This window comes from Aptenodytes patagonicus, chromosome 13 (assembly GCF_965638725.1).
Source record: "Aptenodytes patagonicus chromosome 13, bAptPat1.pri.cur, whole genome shotgun sequence".
NCBI lineage: Eukaryota > Metazoa > Chordata > Aves > Sphenisciformes > Spheniscidae > Aptenodytes > Aptenodytes patagonicus.
In genome coordinates this window covers 9267819-9290587 of record NC_134961.1, presented here as the reverse complement: position 1 = coordinate 9290587, position 22769 = coordinate 9267819, and the positions used below count along the sequence as shown (strand labels likewise).

Sequence of the window (22769 nt, the reverse complement as noted above, 5' to 3'; positions counted from 1 at the left end):
AAAAAAGAACAAAAAAGTGAAATTTAGATAATACAGTCTTCAAACACAGATTGTTTGTCTCAGTCTTGTACTTTTATATCTGTTTTAGTCCTACAACAAGGACTCTGCTTGATAGGAAGATGGCTGTAGGATTCCCATGTCTTCACAGCAGTTAGCAGGGTGCTCTCTCTTCATAAAGCAGCATAAGGCTTGTTTTTCCTGGGAGTCCCTAAAGGCTTTTTCAGTGGACCTGGAAAGGAATGCAGACGCCCTAGTTCCTTCCACCAGAGCTTCATAAACAGCAACAATAACCGAGGTAAGGGGATACACTGTAAGTAGAGCGGACAGTCTTTGGAACCCTGCAGACTCCTATTCTCCCCCCAGCTGACAGCAGACCAGTTTCACCCAGTCCTCTGCGCGTCTACAGCTCTAGCAAACCCTAGCACAGGGAGAGCTCTGTGGCCCTAGTGAGTTCAAATACTGGTTATCCATTCCGCATCCCTCCTGCAAAAGGTTTCTGAGAAGTATCCATCAATAATGTATTTAGGCATGAACAGTCACCACAATGACTTCTTTTGAATCTTTTATCTGAATTTCACTGGTTTGGTAACTGGTCAGCATGACCGTTGCAACCAACAAGCAAGCAGCACAACGATAGATGAAAAGGCATCAGTGAAACTCGCTGTACTCCGCACAAAGCCAGATATGTTTGAGGCAATGGCATGGCTTTTAGTTACAGAACTACTTGACAGGATCTCTTTTCTGAATAAAACATGGAAGCCAAGACTGAAAGCAAAAGCCCATCACCTCTGTCAGTTCCACTAGGCTTTGGTCAAGAACATCATTCCTGATGGGACAATCTTGATCGCGTACTAAAGAAGAAATTCACACCCTACGTATTTAAGAGTTAACTCGTTACTATCGGCTCAGCAAAACAGAGGTAAAAGGCCAACCTAGGTGCAAAGTGAAAACAACAGGAGCATGCAGCAGAGGCCAGAGGAGCAATGCAAATACAGCAACGGCAGCAGAAATGCACAAACAATTAATTTACAAACTTTAACTTTATTTGAAAGTTCAACAATTAGGAGAAAATACATTGTAATTGTTTTAGCTTTTAAAAGATCCCAAAATAAATTACGTAAAAGACTTGCACAGTTCTAAATATTAAAAAGATCATAAAAATTAATGGTGCTCTCATACACCAGGATTAATCCTTTTCCCTTTTGACTATATTAAAAGTTGCCTGTGCAGGGATTACTGTTATAGTCATGCAGAAAACAATACAGTTCTCAAGTCTTGATGCCTCAGTAAAGCTTTACAGGCATAGGCACTTAAGGGCAAAAAGAGATCAAGAGCGGTAACACCCCATGGAAGTCAGATCCCTACATTCACACACAATCTCTTAACTAAACACTACTGTAAATTGCAAAAGGTTTTAAGTAGGCAACATTATCCCGTATCAGCAGAATGGAAACTGTGCTGTAAGATTATGTAGGTTACAGTGGAGTTTAATTTTAATTTCAAGACCTTGACGCCCCCACAAGGTTACCGGTGCTTTCTACAGAAGACATATTTTTCAGAAACTGAATATGTTTGTACTGGGCCACACCGATTTTTACTGTCCTCAGCTCCCTGTTAAGGAAAAATGCCATTTATTAAAAAATTAACTTTTTCTTCCTTCATTGTTCCACACTTCTTCCTAGATTTACAGGTGGTGGCATTCAGATAGATAACCACAGAATGAAACCTACTGTCAGTTACTACTCCTTTCAACACATTCCATTACCGTATATAACGAAGCAACATTAAAGGCTACTAATACCGTGGAGATTTCTCTTTCTACTGTACCACACCAAACTTTTGATGTGCAGTGAGCATATAGTTACCTTCCAAACTAAGATATGAGTTAAGTATCAGATTTTTGATGGCTATGAGATAGCAGACTCAAATTTAGGAAGCTCTAGACACATTTTCATTCATCCCAGAAAACATTTGCTCCTTTTCACCCTGATTTCTCGTCTGTGCCTTTGGGCCATACCAAGATACTATCTCCCCTTTATCCCAGAACTTGTCTATTGACAGCACTACTGCTAGTCACATGCTCAGTTAAAATGCAAGCCTTTCTGCTCTGTATCTACTTCCTAATACTTTCATATCGGTTATTACAGCACAGTGAAGTAAAAGAATGTCATCTTCGTTATATTTGCTGTCCAAGTATTTCCATATAGGATAACAGCTAGGTATTTGATATCAGTCTGGGTCCTGACACTCTACATACTCTCCCCTTAATGTGTCAGGAGTCCTCAGCTCTAGTTATTCCTTTGGAGGTATCCATGAGAGAGTCACAGTTACAGACCTGAAATATTATACATAAGCAGCTCAGTATAGCTCTGCTTCTATTTAGCAAAATAACTCTTTTTCATAACACGACTTCCAGAAAAAGAGGGAAACGGGTCTCAGCTTCCGCCAAGAGTATTATATCCCTTTTATTCTTTCATATATTTTTTTATCCTCTCTGCAGATGACAGTCATGTGACCAAAGTACCAGCAGGAAAAATTTACCCAACAGGAGTGTAAATGACATTCTTCAGACTGCTTTGGGTATGGAGAGCTCCCAAAACTGCCTTTGGAAATAGCACAGGCAGCATTTGCACTGATGGGATTAAATGAAATCAGCTGCATTGTGCTGCAGCCATCCAGTTTCCTCTTTGGCTGCAAGTACTGGCATGAACTATGATAAGCCTCAGATAGTGCTTCACTGAAATCAAAGAACTGAGACAACTCTGACTTATTAGTATTCCGTGAAACAGTGCTGACTGATTTTTAATTTAAAAAAAGAAGAGGGAAAGGTGATAAGAATCTTATATTTAAAAATGTGCTTTCTGTTTACAGGAGTCTTTATTACTCCTTGATGACAAAGAGACCATTATGGTCTCCACAAAAACTTCACTGTGTGTTTGTAAAATTAAATTCTCCTTCCAGTAAATATCACATAATTCACCTAGTTCACCTTAAAAAAAACCCCCACACATTGTAATGCCTATGAAGGATGTTGGCATGATAGTAGGAACTATAAGGTCCTCCTTCCAGTGAAGAAGGGGTACAGTCTGCGTAGAAGATCTGGAAAGACTCCTCCGACCATATTCTCCACAGCCCATTATGTCTTTGGTCCTTCCATGGACAACGATACTGTCAAATAGTGTTATTTCTGGATGCAGTCTTAATTTCTATTATAATCCAACCTATCACTTCTGTTCCTAAACCAAACAGCATGGGTTAGGTTTTGTATATTACACTGATCCCAATCCATATCCCTCAGAACAGAGCAGACTGCTGGAAAGCATGGGCACTGTCAGCCTCGTAGCTTTACCTGATGACAGAACATGGCTGTATATTGTGATCCCTCTCCCAGCCTCTGTGCACTTGCAGCGTGTGTGAATATATATGTATGTAATTTATATAACGTGTGCACATGCAAAGGCAGTACTGAGAGGAGAGATCAACAACAGCAAAGCAACGTTAGACTTAAAACCCCTTAGTGCTCAGTGTATGAGCAATCTAGTTAGATGAAAGTTTCAGTCAGTCAAGTGATGCAAGCTAAAACAGGACATAAAGCAACATAACTCCTACGTCAAATGTTTTCACATATTAGAGGTGACCCTGCATAATCCACTCTCATTTGTGATATGTAAGCAGAAGCAGCAGTCACAAGGGCATCCTTCACAGAACACTCCTGCTATTACGCACCTTCTCTGACAAATAAAAAAAATTGATTATGTGATCGGACGTTTCAAATATGAAATCGTTCTATACATATCATAGCAAGCACACTTGGAAAAGGCAATAAATAAGAAAACCCTGCTGATACAGTAGGCCTAGAATATCCCTATGACAAAGAAATGGCTTTCTGAAAGCCTTTACGAGGTCTGCACAGACTGTAAATGTTCAGTATAAAAATAAACAAAAAGATATTAACATATGACATGGTAAAATTTTTAAATAGAGAGGACCTGGTAACAAATATAAGCTGTTCCCCTTCACGTACACAGATTGAAACCTGGAGCCATGTCATTAATCACTTTCCGATTAAACAAATGATTTTAGTCGGCCTGAAACAAAACTTTGTTTGACATGAAATAGCTTAAGGCTTTATTGCTTTAATTTAAATTTGGCAACTGAATTTATAATTCTCATTGTGAGACAAAATATTGAACTGTTTTGTTTTAGTTTTTAAATCCAAACTCTCTCTGTGTACCAGGAGGATGAGGGTAACAGTCAGTCAGTGGCTTTTAGCCATAAAGTCTGCAGAGATGACATATCAAACAATTACTCATTTATGGCTGAAATAATGACAACGATCATTAAAAAGGGGCCGATATTCCCCCTTTTTTCATCTTTGATATGCTTTATCTTGGTAGAAATAGTTTTGCGAATTGAATAATTCAAGATCACCAGAGCCTGTTACCAAAACTTAAAAGTGGGTGTAGTTTTTCTTCATCTGCAACGACGGAGAGACAATGACAATATCATCTGAATCATCTGAGTGAGCTTCATCCACAGACAGAGGGAGAGGAGGCTGTGGTTGCTTCTCAGAGGACCTGGCTGAAATAATTACAAAGGAAACAAGGTCATCAATAAACAACACTGACAAAAACAAGCCCTTGTGGGAAGTGTAATACTCTCTGAGCCATTAAGTTTCCAGAATTACCTATTCTGGAATATGAATAACTCAGAGTTATGAATAACTCTGATCTATCTTTTTCTGCATATAACTATTCCTGTTCCTCTTTCATTAAAGAGCATGCATGGCAAGCGTTAAGTTGACATACTGACCACACATGATTTGTCTTACTGTCTTTAAATCTTAGCAAGTGGTTACACACCACAATGTAAAGCAATTCGATGCTGAAGCCATCTTAGGTCATAAAAATAAATATTTATTAGATGACAAGAAAAAATTGACCCAAGCAAGCTTAAGCTAAGCAGAAAGGTCATAATGAGAACTTCAGTCAGATATAGATAGAGAAAAGGGAAATCAGTGAGGAAAAAAAGGAAGGAAGCTCTCAGTGACTGTCTTTCGTCCTTACGTCTGTAAAATACCAAAAATATTATTCACATGCTGTACTACTTTACTTAATGACAGTAAAAATGGTGACCACACCATGGGGCTTTTTTTGGTTTTTTTTTTGCTTTTGCTTTCTTGCTGTTTTTCTGGATGCATGGTTCTATGCATCTCATCAATTCCAACATTTGAAGAAATGTTCAGGGCATAAACAGATAGAACCCTAATGATTCCAGTAAATACAGGAAAATCAGAGGGATAAAATGGATACATACAAGGCCCCTACGATCTGATGAGCAGAACCAGCAGCTTTGTATCCCCTCTGCAAGAGATCTATGAACTAAATGATGACAGCTATTAATACCTTCTCGCACAATATCCTCCCCTCAGCTATTAATACCTCCTAGAACAATATTCTCCCCTCAGCTCCACTTATTTTTCAGTTTCAAATATCAATTCTCTGAAGCGACTGTCTCCCAGAGAAGAGAACAAATCAAGACAACCTGTGGTAGAAAGAGGAAATAGACAAGTAAGAAGCCATACACTGAGATTTTGACACCAAAATGGAAGGGAAAACGGAGAGCACACAGAGAATATTACTTGGGGAGAAGAACAGATGTGCCATGGGACTCATAGTGAAATAAAAGGTTCCTGACATAGAAAAAAAACCTCCCGGTATGGAAGAGGAGGCATACACAGCGATGAGGAATAAAGCAAGGGGACCGCAACCAGCCCAGAAATAGAAAGAGTGCGACAGACAGAGAGCCTGTGAATGGAAAGGAGGAATGCGGGGAGGCCATTACATTGACCTCAACCTACAGAAGCAAAGAAACAGGACTTCCTAGTTAAGTGAAATTCTTCTCTGCATCAGTCAATGAATAATGTAAGAGTTTTTCAGGAAGATTTATAAGCCAGTAATTCTGGTGATAAGGATGAGCAAAGAGAACTTCCAGAAGCAGGCATGGTAACTACAAGATGCAACTCCAACAATAAACAGATATTATATATGAAATAGCTTAATATTTTCCAAATCACTCTTGATTATATCCTGCTCTTGATGTCTGAGATTTTCTTGTCCTCATCTTCAGTTTAGTATACTTCAGAGTGACAACTTTATCTTTGTGCTTGTGAAGGGGTAAGCACTGCTTAGAGCTAAGGGTTGTATGTAAAGTGATTATGATTTCAAAAAAGCCTCAAATTAAGTTAACAGTTCTATCCAGAGTGGCTAGTGATACGCAGGGAGAAATGCTGCCCTTATTCAAGATTGGTGTGCATGTACAGAACATGTTCTTCCTTCCTGCCACTCCCCTGACAGAAAGAAACAAAACGCTAAGTTTCAGACTGAATTGTTATCTGTTCCATTTCATGGGAAGCAGCAAAAATGGCTTTACAAATCTTCAAGTACTGTCCACATTGTGAAGACAAGCAAAGCAGCACTGAACGCTATACCCCTTTTGCTATTTTTTTTGGTTTTCCTTTTTTTTTTTCTTTTTTAGAAAACATAGACACATCTAACCTGATGCAAACAATGAATTAAAAGTCTGCAGTGCTAGATCAGGATTATATAAATTTATTCTAGCAGATATATAAGGTTCTTTAAAACACATTTTCATCTTTCCCATTCCTCTCAAAATAATGCTGAAAGGCTAGTGAAATTAAATGACTTACTGCAATATATACTTTCACTGAAAGTTTAAGATCATTGCAAGATCTAAAGGTCACAAAATGCAAGTTTGGACTTGGGACAAATGAAGCAAGAGCTTGTTCAACAGCTGCATGATTTAAAGCTAAAGGAATTTGATTGCTTTAAATCACTCAGCTGTTAAACAAGCTCCTTGTCTCATGTACTTTCCAAGCTGCAGGATGACCAGTGAAATACATTACATCAAAAACCAGTTTTGCTAGTGTATTTTTGCATCGGTCATGAGCTAGGAACGACAGATGTTGGACTTCTAGTTAACTTGAAGCTGTTTAAGCTACATGAATTCAAATGGCAAAAAAACCTGCTATAACCAAACAGATTGCCGAGGGGTCACATTTCTTCATAGAGGTGGCATTTGCACCAGGGTGCTCTGCTTCCTTTAAGTAGGTTTCTCCCGATTTGTCTTTTGGGAGAGTTTGGTTAAACCCTCCAATGCACCAAGAGCTAATGCTTCAGAGCTACTTAGTGCAGGACAGTCTTTTTCTGGCAGTTGTGCAGTTACAGAAGCACATATCCACTATGCCTCTTCACAAGCTACCTAGATACATTCTATCCTCACCCCAGATTTTGAAAACGTCTCCCATATTTGTAAGATCAGCAGCAAATATAACCTGCTTTGCTCCCAGTCTCTCCTTTATCGATATTCACCAGAAAAGGACTGCAAGGAAGAAAGTTTGAATGCTTATGGTCTCCTCTCTACCCCTTCCAATACAAATTCTTCCAGAACTTCTTCGCTCACCACTTTGTCATCATAATCTGCAATAAAAGTTAGCTTTGGAGACTTCATAGCTAGGCAGTGACTGTGCTCTGTTAGTATTCATACTATTGCATTTACCAGACTAGCTTCATCTTACATCCTTCTTTGGGTCTTAGAAGCACTCCTTCAGAAGCACAAAGCACTTTTTTTTTTTTTTAAGTGGTTCTTTCTCTTTGGGTAGAATTTCACAACTGATTTACTCTGGGTTTAGACTGAGCATACCAATAATGACTACTGCAGTAGACCCCAGGCAAAACAGTATGCTGCAGCATTTTTTTTTTCTAGATACTGTCGCTAGACATAACTAAAATCACTCAAAACTGTAACATCTTCAGAAGCAAGTACTACCTACTCCTTCACAAAGTAGAATACGCTCCTGAATATGGAATACAGTAAAGTTTCTTAAACACATTTTCCTTCTCTGAAGAGTAACTTCTGTATTCACAACCCTTGCAAATCCGGCTTATTCCCCATCTCATATCTTAGAGAAACAGCCTCAGCTGCTTCCAGTATGCTCTGTTTCTGAGCAAGTCTGCAGAGACTGTGTCAGCTTTTCACGACAACAAACAAATCAATGTTTCTCAGGTCACCCTCAAAGTTGCTCTTTTCTCCTCCAGCTGGTCCATAAAAGCCTAAAATATCCCACTCTGGATAGAACTAACCTTTTTCAGTTTGTTTTTAACTCCTTTGAAGCTGCATGTCTAAGGCTGGCTTATCTGCATCATTGTTTTGCCTTTCCTACTCAGTACTAACATCCTCTTAAAAGCCTCTTTGGCTTTAACTCCTCTTCTCACAAGCAGCAGTGAAGAATTCAAGAAGGAAACCAAACAGCATAAGAGCAATAAAAAAAGAAAGACATTTTCCCAGCTTGTATTATAGTAGTGCTAGTTGGCAAGGTTATCCAGGACTTCATTTTTCCCCTTACTGCAGCAACTGAAGATGCTGAAAAAACATGACTAAATACACATGGCTGACTAGGATGGTTCTTTTTACTAGATGTCTGTCCCCTTCAAAAACTAAGTCAGGACGGTGAAAACGCTCTCGGCTTGTCTATGGCTTTGGGCCCAAAACGTAGTGGAAAGTACCACACTACAGCTACAGGGCTGGGGAGATTGAAAAGGAAGTAGAGAGGCAATACAGGGGAACACCATGTTCCTTGAATAATTACTACTCACACCAGAGAGAGACCTTCCAAACCACAGTTGTGAGAGATCTGCAAAGCACTGTGGGAAAGCTGGTACTGATACTGTCAAAGCTTTTATTTTTTATTTAAGGGACTGCACTTGCCAGTATAAGCAACACGTCATCAAATTAAAAGAAGACACACACAGAGTACAAGTATGTATTTGCACGTGTGTGCATGTGCAGATGTTCTCTATAAAATTGTGCGTGCACTCACACAAAACTGACATACTTTTGAACACAGAGGGAAATGAGATTACCAGGAAGAGGTGACATGAAGATTGAAGGAGGTCTCTGGAGTGCTGCTGAGACTGGTTTCTTCTCTGTAATGTAAACTGCAGAATCTGCTTTCTCACTTGGTGCACCGGACACAGAGGGCCTGCAAAAAGACATAACTGCACAGCGTGAGGCACACAACAGGAATTGCAGTCTGTCTTCAGAGGGTATGCAGAAAAGTGTCTTGTGTTGCTAGCTTCCAAGAGGTAAAAGCTTATCACCTGCAGAAGTGATCTCAGACACTAAAGTGAGGTGACAACTATGTAACTCCTTGTAACCGTGGCAGCCAATATTAAAGACTTTTGGAGCAGTAAACCCTGGAGAGAAAGGAAGTATATTTCAAGACAGAGTCACGATAAACCTAAGCAGTAAGCAAATCACCGTGTTCTTCCTGAGCTAAGTCACTAGACTGTATGCAAGATAGTGTTCTAGCTCTTCCCTGTTCTTCCTCCACATAACCCTTAACTTTTACATGTTAGGGCTTCAGATTCACTTATATTAGGCGAGTGTACTAGCAATCAGTTTGACAGCAACTGTAATGTTCCCCCCCCCAAAGAGTAATTATTTTACTTTACTTTTCCTCATCGCTATGAAAGAGAACATGCATCAGGACATGGGAAGACTACTGCTGCGACGAGAAACCCTTTTAGTTGCATACCCTTTCCTCACGAGCAAGCTCTCCCTTGTCTTTGTTGGAACTATGGCCTTGTTCTCCTTCTCTGCCAAGGAACCCACACCAAAATTCTATAAATTATGACCCCTTTCCTGTAATAAAAACAATTTTGCTACTGCATGTTGCAGAAATATCTCTTTCTCACTTACCTCTCCTCAAGCAGTACTGTACGTGCTAAGTGAGCCCTGAAAATGGACTGGATGAATGTCACAATCTCATCTTTTTCCTCACAATCAGAAGACAAGCTCAAGGAGTTTGACACAGGAGACATACAGGAGATCTGCAAAGCAATCAGATTAAAGAAAACTGACCTTTTGCAGATTGCACAGAAGCTTGACAGAAGCTTTCACAATTTTACTCCTGATTGTGAAAGTGGTAGTAGAGCAAATATTCCCATCTTTCGGTCTACCGTCTTTAAGGTTCTATAAGACTAAATCAGCAGGAAATGCAAATCTGATCACCATACAAGCTTTGAAGCATCTGTATTCAATTAAGGAAAGAGCAGACACCTGCAAGGAAAGTTCATTTATTTTCCAGGAAGGAAACCTTTCGAAGTCGAAGGAGGTAAGGCAACCTTCATGATGCATGTATCTTCTGCTTGTATGAAGCAAAAGGATTCAGTCCTACTACATTGGGCCAGTTTACTGAAATAAAAGCGCATGTAAAGTGCAACTAGATGGACAACCTGGATGGACAATTACAAATTAACTTTAGCCTGCTAAAGGTCCGAAGGATGTTCATATAAGTTGGCAAATGATTTACAGAAACTAAATGTTTAATTGGTAAGGAATTTTTTTCATATTCAGAACTGAGCAATCTGGAGCGAATTTGATGTGACAGAGGACACTGCAAGTCTTTGGCTGAGCATGCCACATGCAAGACTCCTTTACTTTTCAATCCAATCAAAGATGCTTTCCAAATTCTTATTTCTGAACTTCAGTGACAAAGGTTTGTCTATTACTACAGTGATTCAGTAGTGAACACTTGAGAGCAAGTACAGTTTTCAATAGCACTCCGAATTAAAGTTAAAGAGTAGAGTTAAACTGGAGTTAAAGGGTACGTCATTAGCTGATGGGAGAACCAGGAAAAAAGAGGAGACCTAGTTACAGTCCATAATGCAGAGAAGTTATAGCTTTATTTCTAAGAAAAACTGTGAAATAAAGAAGATGGAAAGGGAGGCTAGCGAATGAGCACGATATCTTTCTGGAATTACAGTGGTGCTGCCAACTAGTGCATTAAAACATCACTGGGTGATTCAGAGAATTAAGTCTGGAAGTACAGTACTTTACACTGTAAACTAAACATAATGGGATACCTGGATACCCATTTGCCCCAATAATTACCTTGTTGTGAGATTTTGCATCATGCATCCCATTATTCAGTAACAGTTTCTGTCGAGCTAAATGTCCTCTGAAAGCTGCCTGAAGCATAACAACTGCCTAGCATGGAAAGAAATAAGTAGATATTAGCTCCTTTGAAAGATGGCAGCTATAAATTAAACCAAGAGTCCAGAGGGAAGAGGCACATGGGGAAAATAACTTTTCCCTGTGCAACGGAAACTCTTTGATGTCTTGACATTTGATGTCTTGACATTTTCTTATGTTTAAGGGATACACACACGTCCCCATTACTTCACAGGTACTCTGCTGCAATCCAAAGAATCCCCAGCCTGTGACAACCCATAAACACACACCTCCATGGTTTAAATTCAACCTGGGAGGTGTTCATGATTGATCTTATCAAATGCAGTTAAGTTGTAGCTGCCAACACTAGCCTATATTTCACAAATAGAGCAACATGCTCCCATATCCATATTAGATTCTGGCTGTCCAGCAGGCTCCGTGATGCTCTGGTACAATCAGAAATCAAGCCAAGTCTGGCAGACCATTGTGGTGATTACGCTGAATCATAGAATCGTTTAGGTTGGAGAAGACCTTTAAGATCATCGAGTCCAACCGTTAACCTAGCACTGCCAAGTCCACCACTAAACCATGTCCCTAAGCACCACATCTACACATCTTTTAAATACCTCCGGGGATGGTGACTCCACCACTTCCCTGGGCAGCCTGTTCCAATGCTTGGCAACCGTTTCGGTGAAGAAATTATTCCTACTGTCCAATCTAAACCTCCCCTGGCGCAACTTGAGGCCGTTTCCTCTTGTCTCATCACTTGTTACTTGGGAGAAGAGACCAACACCCACCTCGCTACAACCTCCTTTCAGGTAGTTGTAGAGAGCGATATCTCCCCTGAGCTTCCTTTGCTCCAGGCTAAACAAGCCCAGTTCCCTCAGCCGCTCCTCATAAGACTTCTTCTCCAGACCCCTCACCAGCCTCGTTGCCCTTCTCTGGACACGCTCCAGCACCTCAACGTCCTTCTTGTAGTGAGGGGCCCAAAACTGAACACAGTATTCGAGGTGCGGCCTCACCAGTGCCGAGTGCAGGGGGACGATCACTTCCCTACTGCTGCTGGCCACACTATTTCTGATACAGGCCAGGATGCCATTGGCCTTCTTGGCCGCCTGGGCACACTGCCGGCTCATAGTCAGCCGGCTGTCAAGCAACACCCCCAGGTCCTTTTCCTACAGGCAGCTTTCCAGCCACTCTTCCCCAAGCCTGTAGCGTTGTCTGGGGTTGTTGTGACCCAAGTGCAGGACCCAACACTTGGCCTTGTTGAGCCTCATACAATTGGCCTCAGCCCATTGATCCAGCCTGTCCAGGTCCCTCTGCAGAGCCTTCCTACCCTCAAGCACATCAACACTCCTGCCCAACTTGGTGTCATCTGCAAACTTACTGAGGGTGCACTCGATCCCCTCGTCCAGATCATTGATAAAGATATTAAACAGAACTGGCCCCAGTACTGAGCCCTGGGGAACACCGCTTGTGACCAACCACCAACTGGATTTAACTCCATTCACCACAACTCTTTGGGCCCGGCCATCCAACCAGTTTTTTACCCAGCAAAGAATATGCCCATCCAAGCCATGAGCAGCCAGTTTCCCCAGGAGACTGCTGTGGGAAATGGTGTGGGAAAGGCTTTACTAAAGTCTAGGTAGACAACATCCACAGCCTTTCCCTCATCCACTAAGCGGGTCACCTTGTCATAGAAGGAGATCAGGTTGGTCAAGCAGGACCTGCCTTTCACAAACCCATGCTGACTGGGCCTGATCACCTGGTTCTCCTGTACGTGCCGTGTGATGGCGCTCAAGATGATCTGGTCCATAACCTTCCCCGGCACCGAGGTCAGACTGACAGGCCTGTAGTTCCCCGTATGCTCCTTCTGGCCCTTCCTGTAGATGGGCGTCACGTTTGCTAACCTCCAGTCAATGGGGACCTCCCCGGTTAGCCAGGACTGCTGACAAAGGACTGAAAGTGGCTTGGTGAGCACGTCCGCCAGCTCCCTCAGTACCCTTGGGTGGATCCCATCCAGCCCCATAGACGTGTGTGTCTAAGTGGTGTAGCAGGTCACTAACCATTTCCCCTTGGACTACGGGGGCTTCATTCTGCTTCCCTTCCCTGTCTTCCAGCTCAGGGGGCTGGGTACCCGGAGAACAGCTGGTCTTACTATTAAAGACTGAGGCAAAGAAGGCATTAAGTACCTCAGCCTTTTCCTCATCCTTTGTCACTATGTTTCCCCCCGCATCCAATGAAGGATGGAGATTCTCCTTAGCCCTCCTTTTGTTGCTAATGTATTTATAGAAACATTTTTTATTGTCTTTTACGGCAGCAGCCAGATTAAGTTCTAGGTGGGCTTTGGCCCTTCTAATTTTCTCCCTGCATAACCTCACGACATCCTTGTAGTCCTCCTGAGTTGCCTGCCCCTTCTTCCAAAGGTCATAAACTCTCTTTTCTTTTTTCTCCTGAGTTCCAGCCAAAGCTCTCTGTTCAGCCAGGGCGGTGGTCTTCTTCCCCGATGGCTTGTCTTTTGGCACATGGGGACGGCCTGCTCCCATGCCTTTAAGAGTTCCTTCTTGAAGAACGTCGACTTCCTGGACTCCTTTGCCCTTCAGGACTGCCTCCCAAGGGACTCTGTCAACCAGGCTCCTCAACAGGAACGTAAGTCTGCCCTCTCTACTCAGAGATTTTACTGGCTTCTAATCAACAAAAAGCATCTAGATGTAAAACAGTATATTTGCGTCACATGGTTAGAATTTGTTCTAATTTCTGAAAAGATTTTTAGTGTTCTGGGAGAAACAAATGTTAAGATGCTATGTTGTGCTATTTGAAAAAACAGTTTAATCAAAACTTTTGTGCAAAGCATTTATCAAAAAGTGACAAGTTTGTCAAACAAAGTCAATTTCTTCATAATACTCAGATGTTTCTTCTCAGCAAAGGTTTCAAATTCCTATTTCAAATCTTTCTGAAGACTCATCATAGTGAAAATGAAAGCATTATTAGAATTACTTAATATAGAAAAACTTTCCTGTCTGTTTGTATCAAATTTTGTTCAAAATTTTCAGAAGCATTCATTATGCAGTAGGTACCAAGTACAGAAAATTTGAGACCAAAAGGGGAACACTTTGACAAGATATATCAAACAAACCCAGGATGTCAGGAGGTAGATCATGAGCCAGCCTGAAGAACAAATATGATCTTGGTACAACAGTTCATATTACAATAAAACCTCTTTAAAAATAAAAAAGTTATCTGTGCTTTCATACAAATTAAATCTGTTTTACTGTTTTGTTGGGTGTCATAAACACACTCACCTCATCCAGAGCAATTTCTTCTTTCTGAAATGAAAAATGCCTGAGTTAATGCCACAAATATATGCAAGTTTTATCTAAAAGATTTTCCAAGTTTTCCTCAACAATTAAAACACACAGAAATACCTGTCCCACCTCCCCCTGAAAACTCAAACAACAAACCTGGGGGGGGGAAGCTTTTTATCTTTGAAAGATGTGTGGATAGTTCTTTTGTCTTTAGTTTCCTAGGAAGTATTTATGAGACCCACCTCATACCATATGTCCTATATGTGGAAAAAGCACCATTATGTTGTTGCCCATAGAACAAAATCTAAGGTTAACGCCTTTTTTCTAGATCATTTTGTTCTAGTTGAGTGTAACTCAATACACAAAACTTCCTGTATTGTTTGGAAGATTTCTGCAAGGGGAATTTAACTTCTCAGTCATACTCCAAGCAAGCAACAGCAACAGCGCTGCTTCAAGCATTGCTACACTTCCTTAGTTCTCTGCTCACCCAGACTCCCCCATTCAGAAACTGCCTATCTCACAGCAGAAACAACAGGGTTCTAGGGAGCAAAGGCAAAAGAAGGAGCAGGGAGGACTTGAAAAAAAGCAGTGGAAGAGAAGATGGTGGTAAGGAATCATACCGGGAAGCACTGCTGCAGTTCCTGGAGCCTGGCAGCAGGTTGCTGTAGATGCTAAAACAAGAGTAAGATTCAGAGGGGGATGTCCTCACTGTTCCCCAGTAAGAGAATCTCACCTTGTTTCGGTACATCTTCCACTGTCTCTGGATGATTTTGGCTGCTTGTTCCTTCCTGTGATCTTCTTTGCCTTTAACCGTGCAGACTGGTGAAGACTGCAAAGGAGAATTCTTTAACTTAGTACACTAAAGACACAAGTTGGAATTCTATGAGGGAAACAGGTTACAAATGACTCAGAAAACGCAGCACCAGAGTTGTTAAAAGTTCATCCTGCCTGCAGGGCAAAAGGAAGTTAAAAGAGGAAACTCTTGGTTCTGAATACTGCTCCTGTTCCAACTCATCATCTAGATGACTGTTACAATGAAACACATTCCTGTCCCCATTTTAGCTGTTAGCAGAGCATGGGAACAGAAAGGTTTTCATTTACACATACTCCTATTTTTCTATGCATTGCTAAAGCAATAGGAGCTCCAACAGTGGAACCCACTGCTTTGTTGATCAGAAATGGTTTGTATGTTATCGACAGACTGAGAACAAAAGTCAAGATACCTAATTTTGCAATTCTTCTCCAGGAAAGACTAGTATTAATTAACTGGGGAGCTCTCTCATGTCTCATCCTGGCAACTGCGGCCCCATAATCATCTGTTTAAGCTTACTGATGAGTTGGCCATCATACGACACTGACAAGACGGAGAGCTTGTGTAAACTGGCATAACTCTCCTCTTCTATCTTGAACAAATTAATTAGAGGAAAAAGACAGAAACCAAGAACAAAAAGAGATTTTGTTCCAGTTATTTCTTCTGAGCTGTGGTTGCATATTCCACCTTCCACCATCTGATCCTTTTGATCCCTAATTATCCCATACTAATTGTCGTACCTCACTTGCCAAACAAAAGTTAACAGCAATTTTAAAAGACTAATTTAATTTGTTGGTGTAAAATTCTAAGCGGAGGAACAAGAGATTTTATACTCTGAAAAAACCCTCTTGATTCTGTGAAAAGGATTTATTTATAACCTAAAAACACTGAGTTATAGGCTTAAGTTTAGCAAATGGATCATGTTGTATTAAAAATGACAACCTACTATTAAAATGAAAAATTGGTAGGAACTTAGTGATAATTACAAATAATGGGAACATTTCAATAAATGGATGGTTACTGGCCAAGAATATATATAGTCTGTGGAGGGAAAAAGGAGCTGTTTGTTGGCTGTTTTTAAAGACTCACGTTATTTGGTATTCAAAACATTGTCTATTCAAAACGTCAGCCTATAACGCACAAAAAAGAATCTAAAGAATTGCACGGTATATCAAAAACCAGCACCCCCTTAAGCTACTGGACATTTTTATTCATATTTTTTACTACCTGTATTTCAGGGTCTATTTATTTTCAAGTACAAAAGATTAAAATCCCCAGTAATAATTTTCAACTAGTTTTTAGTGAAATAAGATTAACAAGACCACACTGCATCTGAAAGCATGTCTGTCAGTGCCCATTCATCTCTGCTGGCTAGTTACAACATTTGGCAGAAGGATGGAAGACTGCAAAGATATCAAGTTCGGTCATATTTCACAAAAACCCCCCAACTGATTACAGAGCCCCATTTAAGACTGTCCAGGATTAACAGATGCGCAAAAGATATTTATTAGATACCGGAAAATCCAGAAAGAAGAGGTTATGAATACCTCAACTCTAGAAAAACTTCAATTCAAAGGGGATAAGGGTTTATTTTATTGTATTGACATCTTCCCTAATTCTTTACTCAAATATGGTGTCTCATCAGCAGTGAAATTAAAAGAACCCTCAATTTTCATGATGATTAGTGCTCTACATCCTGTACACCTTCCCATGAAAAAGTACCCAGCTTCCATCCAAACAGAAAGGCTAATGAATATTTTCTGACTGGACAGCACATGTGCCCTAAGTGATCACCTGACCAGCATAAAAATCATTGAAAAGGGTTTTTTGTCTTTTGCCAGTCTGCCAGCAAGCACACTTACCTGTGTCTCTATCCTTTATCTGTCAACTCCTGCAAGACCTTCCTCCCTCTACAAAATTGGACTGAAATTAGCTGATGGGTTCAGATGTTATAAGCAGATATAAGCAAAACTACAAATGTCTTTTTCTTCTTAGAAAGTAAGGCAATAAAACCCAAACACTTAGAAGGGTAAGCTTTTTGCAACATTCCACTGAATAAGAAAAAAGTGATGATGGGGCAGATAATCAGTAAGAGAACAGCTCCAAAAAACCCCAAGTTGCAGTGGTAATTATTGAAACAACTCATCAACAAACTCTGGGAATTCAGAATCTCTATGACAAGATTTAATGCCTCTGTGAAAAGACACAACTAGCAGCTATTTAGACTATCAGCTCAATTTGCAATATATTAGTTAGATGCAAGGGGAAAAAAAACCCCACGAACAAAAACGTGTCCGTACCTTATTAAGCTTTTCCATTGTATCTTCCGCCATTTGTCTCTTCTCTTCCTCCAATTTTGACTCCAGTTTCCCTACTTTCTGTGTCAGGTTCTGGATTTCCTCACTACAGTTGGAAAAGCAAAGATTTATAGCTAGAAATTTTCTGTTGTTACTGCTTTGAAAATACTGAACCTATTTCATAAGATTTGGCTGCTTTGGTTTTTTTTTAAAGGCCAAAGTGGGAAGCTGCTCAGGATAACATGATACATATTCCTATAGTAACAGACACATAACATCAATTCTCAAGTTGTGATAGTTGCCTTACGTTGAAATTAAAAGGTCCTAAGGTTACAGTGGTACCCTTGATACTATTAATATTGCATCTAGATCTGCTACAGTTTCATATTTGTCAGTCCAAGTCCTTTCTTACAAAGCAATAATGAGATAACTTTTTTTTGCCACCCTTGCACAGGATTTATTATCAACAGTTACACAGACTACATGACGTAAATGGAATGACATATTGGCAATGGTATAGAAGCATAGGCTAAGGTAAAGATACTAGTTTTTTCTTAGAAAGAGAAAAAAAAAGTCTGAGCCCAACATGGCAGCTTTCTTTTTCCATTTATCTTACTAATTTTTATTATAATTTAATTCTTATTTTTACTATGGTTCTTAGTCTTCCACTTCCTCTAAAACCACTCTATAGAATTCTTCTCATAGTAACTTACTCCATCCCTCCAAAACAGTTCTGTTTAAATGAATTCCCAGCTTCCTGCAGTTCACTCCTATGAATTTGAGCCTCTTCAAAAGAGAATTATACTTTAATGGATATTTTTGGTTCTGAAAGGATCTGCTAATACAAAATATGATACCTTAAAGTCTGCTCTTCTGTACTCTTTTCTTCCATCTTATTCCGCCACTTCTGCAGCTCCAGCTCCACTTCAGCCTTAGCCTGCAGTAACTGCTTGATATCTAACCTACAAAGGTGTAAGGAAATCCAAGCAATACTTAAGACATTCACACTTCAACAAAGTAGTTATTTTTTGTTTAAACTTCTAAATAAAATAGGTTCTCAAATTTGTAAAGTAACTAAAGTTTCCTTTTAAACAAAACAGAATGCAAGCGTATATTGTTCAGAAGCAAAAGGCCTCTTCGCATGCTCTCACTACGCATCTTTGTTCAGAGGTGAGTTGACGCAGGAGGCAGCGTGTCTTATCAACAATACATAGTTGTGTGCACATCTCTGATCATGATCATTTTAACCTGCCTGCCCTTATGCACTGACACACCAAATGAGTCCAAGCAAGACAAATTGCAAATCAATTGCTTACTAGGGAGAAAAGAAGTCACAGAGCATCATATGGCAGAAGGCAGGCTTAAATGGAGAAAGTGGTAGATCAGGATAAAAACGTGTTGGAAAAAACAAGACAAATTTTTACAGCAAAATACTTGCAAGAAGTGCTGCGTAGTGACATATAACCCTTCAAAGGCTTTTCAGTGCGGTTGGCAAAAAAATATGCCTTGAAAAATGTGTTAGAAACAAGTAGAGATTCTTTTTTCCATCCTCTCACTGACTTTTTTTTCTGCAATGTAATTTTACAACGCTAGTAGGACTAGAAGAAGCTTTTGAAATAAAAGCTGAAGGGACCCTCAAAATTCATTTTCTTGCTGCAAATGTGAAGGACTTATTACATCGTTTCATAACATGACAGGAAATAATGAAATAATTCACACCTACAAAAGAACAACATCTCAGACGAGTCACGCTTACTCTTTATTGAGTAGGAGATTTTGAAGTGCCTTCCTATCACTCTTCAGTTTCTTCACTAGCCCTTGGAGGCGGCGACATTCCTCAACGTGGTCTATCTGTTGAGAGGCTGGATGATCCAGGTCTACAGAAGGCGAAGATGACACAGCAAGTAACTGTGATGACTCACTATCTGCTGATGACACCCTGGTGTTCTCCATGGCACACACTTTCTAAACAGGATAAATGTACACAAAAAATACAAAAGAAAAAAAAGAAGAAGAAAATTAAATTTAGCATAAAATGATTTTATCTAGGCCGCGAGAAAAGATCAAACGGAAGTTAATTCTAAAGTGTGCATCTATATGCAACAAGTATGAGGAAAGAAAAAAGGGAGGAAGGGCATATGGTACAGACATCAGTTTACATGTATGAGCCAGAATGCACAAGGCGGATACACTGAAGGACTACATGCCATGAGCACAAGCCAGTGGTTCTCCATTTTCTGCTCAAAGACAGGTAAGATGACCACATGATTATTACCACTTACTTTTTCTAGTTCTGAAATCCGCCTCACCAGCCTCTGTCTGCTCCACTCACTATAATCTAAATACAATAACAAAGCTTTAAACATGAAACTGTATCAGTGAGTCAACATCGTTCTTGCTTTTTGAAACTTCTGTCCATATAGAAAGACTATCTAAAGACCTGACCCCCAACTTTAAATATGCAGCACTGAAACAATGAGAATGGTCTTGAAGTATCTGACTTCTACACCAATTAGCTCAGAAATCAATATAAACCATTCACATTCATCAGTTTTCAACAACTGAAAAACAGTTTTCCAGTGAAACATTAAATCTTCAAGTGATTCCAGTCCAGAATTCTCAGGGATAATACTAAAGGAAACCCAGGTCTGACTGGAGCAGCATATGCAGAATTCAGAGAGAGACTCCTGTAGGAAACTTCTCATTCCAACCTTTGCCCCTCCTGAGTCTTCACCTTTGTAATAACTCCCTTATTTCTACCATTGTAGGGTCCTGCTCTCAAACACATCTTTCAAATGTACCTAAATCCCTTGCCCCATGTTCACCAACTTTTCAGCACGTACTTTTTGTTTTATTGGAAGGAGGAGAACTGCTCAGTACATGATCTAGATCTTCTTTCAGCCTCCGATTCTCATTCTGCAATTCTTTGATGTTCCTGGATAGTCTCAGGACAGCAGCATTCAGTGCCTTTAGTCGTTTTTGGGTATCTCTGCCCTCTGTACTTGGAAACAGGGTCAAAACCAGAAAGTTAACTTAAAAGTAGAGAACAAAGAAGCAGCATTAAAAAGAGTGGAATAGCCTCACTATTCAAGTCAGCTGGCTAAGTTAACTGTCTCAGCTCCCCCCCAATAGCATTTCTCAACATTTTTTACTTGAGGAGTTACCTATTCTTTTAGGAAAAAACATGCAAAGACCATCTTGCTCAACACTTTCACAATTGTTTTAATTTGCGTCAAAGAAAGAAGATACGTTGAAACTTTGAAAGCTCATTTATTAGTTTTAATTCCTCCACCACTCTGTTTCACTAACGCATAAACAAGGGTGCTTGTATGAGTTTTACTTACTTGGTTTTCTATTTGTTTTGTTAACCAACCTTCTAATGCTTTACCAGCACCCTGTGGACCTCTGATTTAAAAACACTTATCTTCAGCCAATTGGGAGACTCCTCCAAAAAACTGTTCAGCACAGAAAGCTAACCTGCGTGCTCTGAATTGCTTTCTTTCACTTAAATGACAGATTGAGATTGGGAGAGAGAGCGCGCTATACATAGATGGAATAACTCTCAAACAAATCCAACACACAAGTGTATTTTCAGATAACTGTGAATGCTGCTAATGCTGCTCTAATATAAAAGGAACTATTCCTGTGAAAGTAAACCCCAGAGAAATTTCTTTCTTCAAGATACATTTCAATTGACGAGAGATTTGAAACAGATTTGAAGAATACAGGTAACATTGACGCGATGGGAATAAAAGGCATCAGAAAAGGGAAAGCCTACTATGTGTTAAAACTGTTTTAAATATATTACAGTGATTTTGCCTTTTTAATTTTTCTAATAAAAGAGGGAAGAAATCTCAGATTCTAGATGCGCAAAGTTGTAAAGTCTGTTCACAAAACAGATTTCTAGTGAGATGAAATACTTGTTCTTTATTGCTTTGAGAAAATTCTTAAAAACTTACTTCTGGAAACAAAGGTCTGAAGTAACTGATGGACCTACTTTTGGACAAATGCCACTGCCAATGACAATCACAGAACAGTTTGTGAAGGAATCTTACATCCCATCCACTGGAATAATTACAAGGTAAAGGGGGAGACAGTCTGTAATTAGCATATCAGGGTGAAAAGCTGAATCTAATCTACCTTCTGGAAATTAAAAGGAAACAAAGCCATAAAACAAGCAAATAAGGCTGTCCAGATGTCATGGATGACTATTCATACAGCTGTCCCAGGCAGGAGGAAAAAAAAGAGTAAAAACCAAAACACAACACACCACCAAAACGGGAAATGACAGAAGTTATAGAAATCATAACTGTATCACTGAGTACCATTATTTTAGGCTCATCAAAACCTAAATGAAAGAATTGCAGACCATTTTGAGGACTTGAAAGGTTGCCTAGTTTCTAGCTACAATTGGATACTACAGCTTCACATAGAAATAACCGTATTTCAGTGTTAACACTGAAAAAGAGGAGCTAAATGCCATTCACTTCAGCCAGAAATAACATAGACAAGCATCATGAAAGAAACACTCTCGTACAACGCTTTCTATGTGCCAGAGTCCTGACCTTCAACATCATTTATTATTTCAGTGCTCAGCCTCTCAAGTAGAGACTGACAGTCACATAATGGAGAGAGACTGCCCTGACCACTGCTTTTTGAAGCTACGAATAAATGAGGACAAGGAAGAGACCTGATGACTCATTTTCACCTGTAAATAAATTAGGTGTGATGGCTTACAGCCTCGAGAGGCTAGTCACTGCATGTCTGAGCCAAAAGAGATAATTTTTTTTTTTTTTTTTTAAAAACCAGTGACAAAACAAATTGCAGTTTTCAATCCACAAGAGACAGTGAATTAGGGAAACACAAGTAGTATACATAATGACCCATAAAGAGTTCTCGTATGTTTCTATCAATCTAAATAAATACACCCAAAATTAAGATAGTTGCCTGTACTTAACACTAGGAGGGCAAGGATATTTTGAAGTGGTGTGGTAACAAATTTTCCTATCCCACGAGACTATTACCCTCTTCTCAGCTCAAATAAGACTCACTTGCATAGATGCTTTTACTTTGCTCTCTTACTGGAGCTTTGTCTTTTGCCTTAGTGCTTTGATTTTTTTTTCTCTATAGACCGTTTACCCTCACCACCGTGTACACACCCGCACACTAATGACAAGCACTAGTACAAGCTTCTCTGACAGTGTCTTACTAGTGCCACTCATGGATATCTCACAAAAGCTACCCTGATGTGCAGATCTGTCTCTCTGTACCACAGGAAAATGTTTACTCCAAAATACCTTCTTTGCAGCGTACACCCTAGAG

The 22769-nt window shown here is 39.9% G+C and overlaps 1 protein-coding gene across 6 annotated transcripts in view; it reads right to left on the bottom strand.

Annotated features, from left to right (window-relative positions):
- Positions 1–1027: 1027 nt before the first annotated feature.
- IQCE (IQ motif containing E) overlaps positions 1028–22769 on the bottom strand; it is a 30071-nt gene continuing 8329 nt past the window's right edge. For 3 of the 6 annotated variants that reach the window (XM_076351513.1, XM_076351517.1, XM_076351515.1), the window contains 11 exons: positions 20291–20448; positions 19730–19785; positions 19204–19412; positions 18305–18409; positions 17451–17553; positions 15073–15168; positions 14337–14360; positions 10975–11070; positions 9781–9911; positions 8943–9061; positions 2510–4581 (listed from right to left, as the gene is read on the bottom strand). In XM_076351513.1, coding sequence (XP_076207628.1) covers positions 4451–4581; positions 8943–9061; positions 9781–9911; positions 10975–11070; positions 14337–14360; positions 15073–15168; positions 17451–17553; positions 18305–18409; positions 19204–19412; positions 19730–19785; positions 20291–20448 — 1228 coding nt within the window. In that variant the 3' untranslated portion in view covers positions 2510–4450. Of the gene's footprint in view, positions 1612–2509; positions 4582–8942; positions 9078–9780; positions 9912–10974; positions 11071–14336; positions 14361–15072; positions 15169–17450; positions 17554–18304; positions 18410–19203; positions 19413–19729; positions 19786–20290; positions 20449–22769 lie in introns of those variants that run through there. The other 3 variants (XM_076351514.1, XM_076351516.1, XM_076351519.1) reach the window with 3 other exon arrangements.